Raw genomic sequence first — 12851 nt, forward strand, 5'->3', positions numbered from 1 at the left:
CAACCCACCAGAGAAAGGACCATGGTTCATGGGACTAAGAGGATCTCTGATAAACCTAAAGTTAAGAACAGTGAATGTACAAAAGGGCTTAATTACATCAACTTTGTACAAATATTTACAGCAAAACCTTAATATTGGTTTAAATACTTCAACAGTCAAGTAAAAGTGATCCTATTGGAGATGGTACATAATTTTTGTATAGTATAATAGTGCAAGTGGACCACCTGAGCATGTTAATTAAATGAAGACACATAAGAAATCTGTGATTCAAACGTTGCTTATGATCTAAAGTAATGTTGCTATACAAGTATAGTATCCACTAACAGTACGGCTACATTTTTAGATACTTCAGTGAGAGCTGTCAACTACTCTGTCACTGTCGTAAAATGCTAAAAAAAAAATCTCAATTCACTCATCCTGGAAGTATCTGTACGCAATCTAAATAAGAATGCTAGCTTACCTGTAGAGAAAGTCTCCCTTTCTTCCCAGGTGTAGGAGGGCCAGGTTTATTGTATGTAATCTGAAACACAGTCAACACACATTAAAACAAACAGTATAGCACAGAACATTGAAAGATACACAAGAACACCATTTACCCAGCCCTCACTATTTCAGATTTCTATTTTATCTGGATTTGTTTTAAAAACATGATACTGTGTGGTGTACATCTGCTATTGTATGGTATATATGCACAATTGTTATATATTGGAACTGCATGAAGATCACTGCACACATGCTTCCAATTACCATTAATATGACCTGTTGGATTTGTTCCTTACAGATTTAAGAAGGTATACTAGTATTATTCTTTTGTACCCATATTTGAGTGTACCCAAGTGAAATGGCTTCAAAGTGAAGGAAAATGGTTGTTTAGATGGACAAAAAGTTGGCAACACCGAACAGAACAGACGGATGATTTGCTGAAAAACACAGCTGCAGAATACGGTGTACAAACATCAACTGTCAGACTTCTGCTTCACAATGATGACCTAAGATAGTTCGCACAACCGTAAAACAATGATGAAAACAAGATATGATACAATGGATGAAGCACTATCATTTTGGTTCAGTGAGAAAAGAGCATGATGTTCCAAAATCTGGTCCATTCCTGCAGGAAAACGCACTGAACTTAAATAGCAAGCTACCTGATGGCGATCTTATCTTCGCAGTTATGGTGCAGATCAGCTTTCACTGACAGGTGAAAGGTTTTCACAGGGTACAGTGGCAAAAGAGAGAGAGAGAGAGAGAGAGAGAGAGAGAGAGAGAAGTTCGAAGAGAAACTAAAGAAATTTTCCCCTCCAAAAATCTTACACTCACACCAGATTTATAACACAGATTAATATGGACCTTATCAGATGCCACTCAGCAAGACACTGGCTTCCAATTTACATGAGCAAAGGGCTTTAAGAGGTGTAAAGATCAAGTTACAATTGTAGCTCGTAGGTACAAAAATCACGAAAAGTGCATGGATGGACAGTGACCTTTTTAAAAACAGGCTTCACAATGATTTTGTGTCAAATGTGATGAGACATTTATTTGGAGGAAGAGGGTCTTCTTCCAGAGGCCACAGTATTTGATTCTGCAGTATCTAGATTCTTAGAAATCCAGATTATATATGGTCTGACACAATCCAGATAAAAAAGATTTTTGTATACAAGACTGTAGAAAACTATTCAACTTTGAGTACCTCCATATTTTATTTAATAAATTTGAGGATCATCTATTAACATATATAAAAAGCACAAAACAAATTAATTGGCAAAGGCATTCCATTACAGCCTAAAGACACCAAACAATTTTTTAAAGTGATCAATAACAAATTATCTTATTCACAGCAAGGATAACACGACACTCCATGATTTTCTGTGTTGCTGTCTAGTTTTTTAAAAAGGTGTGTGTTTTGCACACGCCTTTTTGAAGGAGGTTCACTGCACAAGATCTTGCACCAGGAGAAACAATAAAACTATGAGATAGATGCAAGTAGAAGCGAGAGAGGAGTAAGAAGGTTAAGGCAGTGAGTTGCGTTCTAGCCAGAAAGCAGCTGCCGGCCACCGGAACATGTTATGCAATGGGAGACACATCCTCTGCATCTGAACAGTGTTTCCTGCATTATTACAAGAAAACTAGAAATGCAGACAAGTTGATAAAATCTCAGGAAAGAGAACAACAGCAAGATAGTAAACCAACAACAGATGTAAAAGAACAAGCATCAAAATGCTGGAAATTGCAGCCATGGACTCCCTGTTTCACTTGTAGGACAATCCAAAGAAAACTTTAATGTCATTTCAATCCACCCTTGATATTTTGGCAAAATGTGTGTTTTTAAGTCTGTGGTAGGCACAAAATGTCTGTAATTGTACTGAATGCCTTCTCAAAAAATTATCCTGAACAACTAGTTCAGGACCCCACTCTTAAGTGAAAATGGTTGCGAAAACATACCTGACCTCTTAGCAACAAATAATCCTGACCAAACAAGGAGCATCTTGACAGATACAGGAATTAGTGACCACAATGTGGTTGTAACTAGACTGAATACTGTAATATAGAAAACGACCAAAAACAAATGCAAAATACATTCATTTAAAATTGCAGATAAAAATTTGCTCGTGCACCTTCTTAAGAGACAGTCTCTACTCCTCCAATCTGATTATGTAAGCACACACTAGATGTGGTTTAAATTCAAAGAAAACTATATGAGCAAATCAAAGTGTTTAAAAGAGCATGACAACAGGTAAAAGAAAAGAGATAAACCATGCAGCACCTTGCACGATGGGTGTTAAAAGCACAGTAAAGTGAGAGGGGAAGGCTTGGTGGTTATCCACCATAGGGGAAGGCCTCTCACCCTCACAACCACCCCTAACACTGGAAATGGAAGAGTATTATAGGTTGGAGTAAAATCAGCTCTCTCTCTCAGGGAATGCAACACTTTGGTAATGGCTGTCATGTCATCCACGAGCAAAGGTAGTAACCCGAGAGCGTGCCACAGATCGGCCAGCAGGGCACACTCAACAAGAACGTGCGGTACCATCAGTAGACTACTGCAGCTGCAGTGAGGGAGATCCTCCCGACACGGAAGGATGCCACTGTGTTGCGCCAACTGTGCACTGGCCACACAGGACTCACCCATGACTTCCTTCTGAGAGGCCTGGAAAGATGTATGCTACACCTTAGTGGACTCTTAATTGCTGTCAACTTGTTTTGGGTTGTAGTAGCCAGTCATTCCAATTCCCAGAGCTTTAAAATATTGCGCCGAAGTTGTAATCTTAATTCTGGGTCCAGTATCCCGATGTCAAGTAGATCACCTGTACTTGCATCTTTAGCTAGACGGTCGGCAAGTTCATTTCCTGGAGTGACTCTACATGGGTTGGTGTCCAGATAATGGCCACCATCTTTCCTGGGCTGTAGTGGTCAGCAAGAAGGTCCTGGATGTTTGTGACCAAAGGATTTTTGGAATAGCACAGGGCTATACCTTTTAAGCAACTCATGGACTTACTACAGATCAGAAAGTTCGTCACTGCCTGGTATTTGGCATACCTCAAAGCCTGAGAGATGGCAACAATTCTGCATGTATAAACTGCAGGCACTTGGCACAGAGTGCTTCTCATGTTCCCTTAGAAGTGCAAAAGCCAACATTGTTGCTGACTTTTGATCTATCGTAGGTGCATACTGAATTAGAATAATCTCGGAAGATTGAAAGAAACAAGTGTAGGAGAAGGGTAGGATCGTCATCCTTCTTGGGGCCGCAAAAAGAGGTCCATCCTTATCACAGGATATGGCACAGCCCACGGGGGATGTTGGGAGGGAGCTCTAGGAACACAGACTTATGGAGCCTATTGGAGGTCCCTCAGTAGAATATCAAGTTGCGTCCCAACTGGTCTTCCCAGTTTTGGGAGATGAGCGAACAGCGTGAACTACTTGTTGTGGAACAGAGTTGAGTGACATGCGGGGGTAGGCACCTCACAGACTGTGACTGTGTAACTTGCCAGAACCTGCTGTCGTCCAACATGTAGGGGCGTGACACCAGCTTCTGGGAGGCCATCAACAGAGCTCGTACAGAAGGGCCCCCATAGTCAACCGCACAACAGTGTGGTGAACAGGGTCCAACAAGCTAAGTAGAAAAGGTGCTGCGAACCCATAGGCAACACATAGATAATTCAAGCAGGATAAAATTACCACTTTATAAAATCATAGAACAGTGTGGTCTGCACCCCACGAGGAGTGACTAAGAAAACGAAGAGCATTCAGCTTCTTCACCAAGTTGCCTTGAGCTGGCAGACAAGTGGCAGCCAAATTAGCTTGCGGTCAAATAAAATACCTAAGAATTGGAAAGTATGAACGGCTTTAAGTAACTGGTCACTGAGATAAATTTATGGGTGTGGGTGCACAGATCCGAGTTGATAAAAATGTCTCACTTATGATTTTGCAGGTGAAATGTGATACCCATGGTTCAGAGATCAGTCGTGAACTCTCCAGCCAGTCCCCGGAAGCTGGCACTCAGTGGTGTGCTGTAATGCAGAGGAATAGCCCATATAAAAATCATCCATGTACAATAACAGACGGTGCGGCACACTACATTTATGGTAACCAAAACTGTGTTAGGCTGCGTTCACACTGCCGGCCGGGCCGGGACGGGATGACGCGTACTGGCTCGGCTAGTGCCTATAGCCAGCTCAGGCCGACGTGTAGTGCAGTCACATTGTGTGCTGCGCTGAGCCAAGCCGGGACGGCGAAATGGGGGGTAAATCCACTTCTCAGATTTTCATGTTTTAAAAATTCTTAACGGTATATAAGACTTCGCCACATCGTTTTATGAACTATTTTTTCCTTAAAAGCGTTACTTACACCGTGAAAAAAGAAAAAGTCTATTTTTCGTTTTGCGTGACTTCTTAGTTTCGTAACGCTTTCCAACCGATTTTGAAGAAAGTATGCGGCTAAAAAATCTGATTTTTGTACACGTGGTACTTTAGCATCTTAGCTTCATATTGAATCATTTATCTTTTCATATTTCCTAACAGTCATTTTGAAATGATGCTATTTCTCAACGTTGTGCACTTTATTTACAAATCCTGTAGTGAAAAAGTTATGTAGCGGGTAGCTTACTGTTAGATCCGTTTTAGACCATACATTGTTGGGAATGAAATGTAGCTAAAAGTACCAAAAAGTTTTGAAATGATAATGATACCGATATCTGTCTCTGGTCACAAGTAAAGCGAGCTATTCAGTGGCATCAGTGCCACGTCCGCAAGTTCGTGCGGTTACAGCTTGGTTTAGTGTAGTCATATAATGCAGAACAGAAAAAAAACTAATTACTAGTGATCAGTGCAGATCTAGTGTCGGACCCTCGTATTATCTGAATGGTCTCATTGTCTAGATAAAGTGTCTAGATAGAAGTGACAATGACATAGGTCTGACAAAATTTGGTGTAAAACTAATCACAAAAACAAACTGGAGATTTGTGATACGTTTACTGCAGAAACTGAAGCACAATTCTGTAGTCTCATTGTCTAATTTGACAGAAAAAATAATGGAGAGTTAATGAAACTACTGTAGATTGACACAGATGTGCATTTCATTGTTTTCTTCCTTCCTTGGCGGGCTGCACTGCACTGTCAAGGTAATCCCCGCTCTTTGGCTAAATGGCTGTTAGCTGCCGGAGGCCAAATAAATAAATTTAAAAAAATCCCAGCCTTCGAGAGCTGACAAGCAAGTCAGTAGAAAACGCAGCTGCAGTCAACAGTTGCACACCTTTAGCTTGTCTGTGCTGTCATGTAGAACAATGTCTTCACTCTTTTATTGGTATTGTTTTGACTATGCAGTAACTCGTTGAGTTTTGAAGTACAGAAGAACTACGAGGTTATGGATTCATCCTATAAACAGCAACAGACATTTAGGAGAGTTTTTTCTTTACACGAAGAACTTAAAAACTATCCTGAAAATTTTCATTCATATTACAAAATGAATCATAATACATTTCAGTATGTGCCACAGAACATTCAAGACAAAATTTCGAAACAGAACACAAATTTTCGCAGAAGTATAACAGCAGAAGAAAAATTGTGTATAATGATAAGGTAAGATTCGTTAGTAGACACTCTTTGGTTTGCAGTAGAACTTTGTACAGCATTCACTACCTCCAATTAATTGTAGTCATGCTTTTGTATTTTAAATTTCACAAGCACTATCTCTGGGGAAAGAGAGTTTGTGGGACTCCTGAGAATCACTAGGAAGTAACTAGCTTCGTCACTTAGGTTAGTGTCTTGCTGTCCCTTCAATGAAGAATCGCAGAAATACTCCTTCAGAATTTTCCAACTTTTTTCTTCATGATTCAGCACTTGGCAGTGGTGATGGTTCATCATGTGGAGCCACTGATGACCTCACGGAATTCTTTTCATTACCTTGTAAGATTCACAGATTATAGGCGAAGAGTTTTGAGATAATGCCCTGTCACTCAGTGGTTCTATTTCCACTGATAAGGAACTGTGCATAGCTCTTGGAACTTAGGAAAATCATATGACAGAACAAAGCCCGAGTGGAATTGCATTTTAATATACTATTCCCTGGATCACATTACCTTATTTTGCCAAGTTACACAAGTTATTCTCTGTAACTGTCTCTCAGGTCTTTGCATTTCGATTTCATTATTTTAATTGAAAAAAAAAAAAAAAATATAGAAGGGTGCAAGAAAATGTCCCTTTAATTATTTGTTGTTGTATTACTGTGAAATGACATGGACTAAGTAAATATCTACTGTGCGAACAATAACTGTAAAAAATTCGTCCAACACCACACTTGAGTAACACATTTTACGATTTTTTTTCTCAGGTATCTGTCCACTGGCATCTCCGTTCATGCACTAGAATTGTCATTCTGATTAGGAGTGTCCACTGTATAAGTGGTGGTGAAAGACGTTTGTATGGCCATATGGGAGTCACTTGCTCCCATTCATTTACCAACACCAACTGTTTCTCAATTTAAAGAAATTGCCAGTGAAATGCATACGAGATGGGGATTTCCAAACTGTGTTGGATGTATAGATGGGAAGCACATACATGTCCAATGTCCTAAACTTGCTGGCAGCATGTTTTGCAATTACAAACAGTATTATTCGATTGTACTCCAAGCAGCTGCTGAGGCAAATTACAAATTTATAGCTGTAGATGTTGGCACCTACGGTAAACAGTCTGATGCAGGCATGTTTAAAGAAAGTATGTTATATAAGAAACTTACAAATGGGGATCTGTTATTATCGCCACCAACAAGACTTGAAGGAATGTGTCAGGAACTACCATACGTCATTTTGGGAGATGTAGCTTACCCCTTATTAGAGAATTTGATGAGACCTTTTCCTCGCAGAAATTTGGACAACGAGAAGATTCTATACAATGATATGCATTCCAGAGCAAGAAGAGTTGTTGAATGTGCATTTGGTACAATGACCAATAAATGGAGACTACTGAGGAACGAAACTGAAACATCCATTTACGTAGCTGATCACATAGTCAAGTGCATTTGTCTGCTTCATAATATTGTCATTAGCAGAGAAGGATGCAATGTTGAAGCTGAAAAGTTTTGTGACAATGCTGATATGCAGACAGCTGGTGCCACATTCAACAGAAATTCCACATTACGTTCGAAAACTGCCAGGGACACTTTTGTTGAATATTTCGTTAAAAATGCAACTTAAAACAATTAAAAAACCTTTCAAAAATAAATTTTGAAATTGAAAGTACTTAGCTACTTACTGTATTTTTGTGTATCTCATTTCATTGTAAATAAAACAAATAAAATTATAAAGGATAATAATTTATATTTGTGTGTACTATCTGAAACACACTCCATGGTTACTTTGTTCCATAATCTGAAAACTGCATCATTATTGTCATACTAGCCGAATGTGTTACACCAAATTGATGGACACAAGTTAATGTCATGTATATGTTATTTTGAATTCATTAAAGTAAGCACATCGCAAAAAGATGTCACAGACAACAGCTTATACTAACGTGCCACAGCATGACTTTACAATGCATTGTCATCTGGTAGGGACACATTTCCGTCCCTCAGTGACACTCATATCTGTCTCCGTTTACAAGTAAATGCGAACTATTCAGCGGCGGCAATGCCGCGATCGCTGGCAAGCTATTGCTGTAAATGCATGTAAATACGGTAGATTAAATAAATGAAATAACAGTAATTTTGCATGTATCATTATAATAAACGTAATTTTTCCTCACTGATTGTGAAATGTGAGGCAACATCTTAAAATAAAAGACGTGTGCAGTCACACTTGTGATGAAAGCAGAAGGAAGATATGTGATGCATGCACTACAGAAGCTGTAGTACTGCTCCACAGGCTCGCGCCTGCGGTCAGCTCGCGCCGGCAATATTAAGCACTCGGGATGTCGCCGGGCTTGGCTCCGGGAGGCTCACGCCGTGTCGGCGCGGCCCGGCCGCCAGTGTGAACACCTCAGTTCAAAACCGGGCGGCGGCGGCGGCCTGGCCAGGCTCGGCTCAACTCGGCCCGGCCGGCAGTGTGAACGCAACCTTATGCTGAGAACCAATCCCTGAGAGACTCCTCTTACAACAGGCAAGGAAGGGCGCACCTCTTATCTAGCCTTTGACACCGCAGAGGAAAGAAATAGTATCAACGGCACTTGAAAGATATATTTCAATTAAATTAAGAAGAGATGGTACTGATCCCACGTGGTACACAAAACAGATCAGAACACTATTGCCGAAGCAACAAAAACGGATAGCCAAATTTAAAACAATACAAAATCCCGAAGATTGGCAAAGTTTTACAGAAGCTCTACATTTAGCACAAACTTCAGTATGAGACGCTTTAAATGGTTTCCACAGTGAAACTCTGCCTTGAAATCTGGTAGAAAACCCAAGGAGATTCTGGTTGTATGTAAAGTACACTCATTGTAAGATGCAAACAATACTTCACTGCATGATAACATAGGTGATGTTATTGATGACAGCACCACTAAAATAAAGTTACTAAATACAGTGTTCTGAAATACCTTCACAAAAAACAATGAAGTAAATACTTCAGAATTAGAATCAAGAACAATTGCCAAAATTAATAACTTAGAAGCAGATATCCACAGTGTAGCGAAGCAGCTTAAGACTCCTAAGAAAGGAAAGTCTCCCAGTCCAGTTTGTCTACCAGCCAGGTTCCTTTCAGAGTATGCTGATACAATAGCTGAGTACTTAGCAATCATAGACATCCATTCACTCATAGAAAGATCTGCACCCAAAGACTGGAACGTTGCAAAAGTCACACCAATACCCAAGAAGGGAAATCGAAGTTGATCTGTTAAATTACAGGCCAGTTCACTAACGTCAATTTGCAGTACGATTTTGGAACATATACTGTGCTCTAACATTATGAATCACCTTCAAGAAAACTATTTATTGGCAGATAGTTCTGATCCAGAAAATACTGTTCTTGTGAAACACAACTACCTCTTTATTCTCACAAAGTAACGAGTGCCACTAACACGTGTCATCAACTTGATTACATATTTTTATATTTACATAATGCTTTTGGTACTGTTTCTCACAGGCTACTTCTAATTAAATTGTGTGCCTATAGAGTGTCATCACAGTTGTGTGACTGGATTTGTGATTTTCTGTCAGAAAGGTTGCAGTTTATAATAATTGTAAGTCATTTAGTAAAACAGAAGTAATCTCTGGCATTTCCCAAGAAAGTGTTATAGGCCCTTTGTTGTTCCTAAAATACATAACCAATTTATGAGACAATCTGAGCAGCCCTCTTAGATTGGTTGGTTGGATTAAAAGAGGAAGGAAAGGGACCAAACTACGAGGTCATCAGTCCCTTATTCCGAAGAAAACAATGCCACAAGTGTGAGAATAAAACAAACAAGACTGATGACTCAAAATGGAATGAAAGGAAAAATCACAAGCACGATGAATTGCAACAAACATATAAATCGACAAAAGGGGACAAGAAAACCATAGAAACGCAAGAAACAGGATGAAGAGATTAAAAACAACAAAGCAGATTACCATGGCTGGCTAACGATGAGAATATAAAAAAAGAAGCCAGCCACTCTGCAACACATTACAACCTCCACCCTAGAAGCACTAGGGTGGAGGACACAGAGGGACAAAGGACATGTGCTAAAACTTAAGATCAAATGATAAAATCCGCCCTCAGAAATAAAACATGAAACTAAATCAGCTGATGAAGTGTTGTCAGATAAAATTAGTGGCAATGAGTCCAGTAGCCCACGATTTTGTTGCTGGGCAGTCAAAGCGGGACAGTGCACCAGAATATGGGCCACTATCAATTGGGCGCCACACCGACTCGGGCAGATATTCATGGTGCAGGAGGTAACTGGGTGTTGCCAATGAGGAGCCGGCAGAGGACAACTGATACCCTGTGAGAGACCCGCAAGGAAGACGTCCACACATTTGTAGTCTCCATAATGACACACAGTTTGTCATGTGTACTGTTATGCCATTCCGTCTCCCAAAGCCGAATAACCCTACAGCTCAAGTCAGAACGCAGGTCAGGTTCAGAGAAGCCAATCCCCAGAAACGGTTTCCGTGTAGCCTGCTTGGCCAGCCTGTTGGCAAGTTCGTTGCCTGAGATGCCAACTGACATGTCTTGGTGGCCACACAAACACCATTGAACGACTGGACATGTTCAGGGCTTAGATGGGCTCCTGGATGGGCACTACCGAAGGATGGCGAGGGTAGCACTGGTCGATAGCTTGTAGGCTGCTCAAGGAGTCAGTACACAGAAGAAACAATTCTCCAGGTGATCAACGGATATACTGAAGTGCACGAGAGATGGCCACCAGCTGTGCAGTGAATACACTGTAGCCATTGGCCAAGGAATGCTGTTCAAAATGGCTTCTGTGGACGTAGGCGAAGCCAACAATACCATCAGCCATCGAGCCATCAGTGTAAATCACTTCAGAGCCCTGGAACATGTCAAGAATCGAGAGGAAGTGAGTCCTTAGTAACTGAGTCCTTAGGGTCATGGAAAAGGTCGAGACAAATCTGCAGCCTAGGTGTACACCACGGAAATGTATGCGGATGGACCTGGATGGGTGGTGGTAAAGGGAAGGATTCCAGTTCAGACAGAATGGATCGCAAGCAAACCACAATTGTTAGCCCTGACCTGGGCCGCCGAAGCGGGTGATGAACTGCCACGGGTGGAAAAAGGAGATGGTAATTCAGATGCCCAGGAGAACAACGAATGTGTGCAATGTAACTGGCGAGCAGCTGTGCACGTCAGATCTTCAGTGGAGAGACTCTGGCCTCCACAAGGACACTGGCCACCAGACTCGCCCTAAAAGTTCCTGTCGCTAGGCAAACGCCACAGTGGTGCACTCGGTCAAGTACATGCAACGCTGAGGGCACCACCGAATCACAAATTAGACTCTCGTAGTCAAGGCAGGCTTGGGGCACCTTAACGAGTGGGGGATCGCATTTTCTGCTGCAGAAGCAATAGTGTCAGTCGCCTGCTCAACCATAACATCAATGTTATCATGTGGAGCAGAGTCAGCGGTGGCATGAGATGTGAAAGTTCCCCAGTCTACCTTGTTTAAAGCCCATCTGAGCAGGCGTCCATGGGCCCGATGCTGGGGCAGTGACAGGAAATGTGTGGCAGCCCCATTATTAAAGCGTCAGAGTTCGAACTAAGACAGTAAAGCTTCGACATCTCTGCCTCAGCCAGTAAGCATGATTTCACCCCACAAGGGGTTATGGGTGTTAATACAACCCAAAAGTAGGAAAGGTGTAGGGAGTTGATCAATCAATGCAGCTAATACATTCACGGGTACTGCACCATCTGGAGGAAGCTATACATTGCAGATAGTTATTTCCTGCGTCTTCCATATTCTGACAGCTGCAGCTTCAAGAAGGGTTTGAAGGGGCACAGGTTCACTACAGACCGAGTTTAAGACATAAACACAATCGCCATCTGACACTTGATTATAGTCGCTACGGTTCCTGCAATATCCCTTATAGTCGCAGAGGGCAGGGGTTCGCATTGCCGGGCAAACCAGGTTTCCTGAAGGGCAATGCAGAAAAAGCAGGGACAATTCTTAACAGTTGCCATAGCTCAGCCAGGCAGTGGGCAAACAGCAATTCCACTGTAGGATGACATTATGAGACTGGGAAGGCATGAAACATTCAACGAGGCATTTTGCGCCACAGGGTCACCTGGTGCCACCGACTTTTTGCCTGAGCAGTCTATATCCGTTGTGTCTGAGGGTCTGACAAGACCTAGGTCCTCAGCGGTCACCAGAATCTCCACCCCATCCTCAAACGCAGAACTTTTAGGCATTGGTGGTGTGGATGCCACCACAAGTTCCTTGTTCTTAGGGGTCTTCTTTTTCGATTTCTCACACTGTTCCTTGGGCTTCCCTGGCTGGGAGGACTTCGCTGAATTAGTCTCTGGAACTGAGGATGAGTGTGAAGCCCTACTACCAGATGCTTTTGGGCTCTTCAGCCGCTGGCGGGTGTCATACTTCCCACTAGCAGAAACCTGGGAAGCGAGTGGCCCAAGGGACCCCTTTCTAGCAAGAGGACATGAAGAAGCCTTATTCTTCTGTGGCTCAGAAGTGGGGAGTGAAATCCCCGATAGTTTGCGGGATTGAGGGGGGGGGGGGGGGGGGGGGGAGTGTTGCTCCAAAAGTAGGTGGTGTGGGAGAAACAGGGAGGGAAGAGCCCCCCACCATCAAGGGGGCAGGTGTTGTCTCCCGGTTTTGAGAGGCGACAGGAATTCGAGGAACTGATGCGGTGAGAACTGTTCTTGTAGCAGTGGTGTATGAGGTGGTCATAGCCACAGGTTGTAGGTGCCCAAATCT

At 42.1% G+C, this 12851-nt stretch overlaps 1 protein-coding gene across 2 annotated transcripts in view; it reads right to left on the reverse strand.

Annotated features, from left to right (window-relative positions):
• The window catches only part of LOC126272312 (myosin-11), a 256577-nt gene that overhangs the window by 22916 nt on the left and 220810 nt on the right, over positions 1-12851 (reverse strand). For both annotated transcript variants that reach the window (XM_049975092.1, XM_049975093.1), the window contains one exon: positions 461-520. In XM_049975092.1, the coding sequence (XP_049831049.1) occupies positions 461-520 (60 nt within the window). The remainder of the gene's footprint in view (positions 1-460; positions 521-12851) is intronic.

Source organism: Schistocerca gregaria, chromosome 5 (genome assembly GCF_023897955.1).
Source record: "Schistocerca gregaria isolate iqSchGreg1 chromosome 5, iqSchGreg1.2, whole genome shotgun sequence".
In the NCBI taxonomy this organism is placed as follows: domain Eukaryota; kingdom Metazoa; phylum Arthropoda; class Insecta; order Orthoptera; family Acrididae; genus Schistocerca; species Schistocerca gregaria.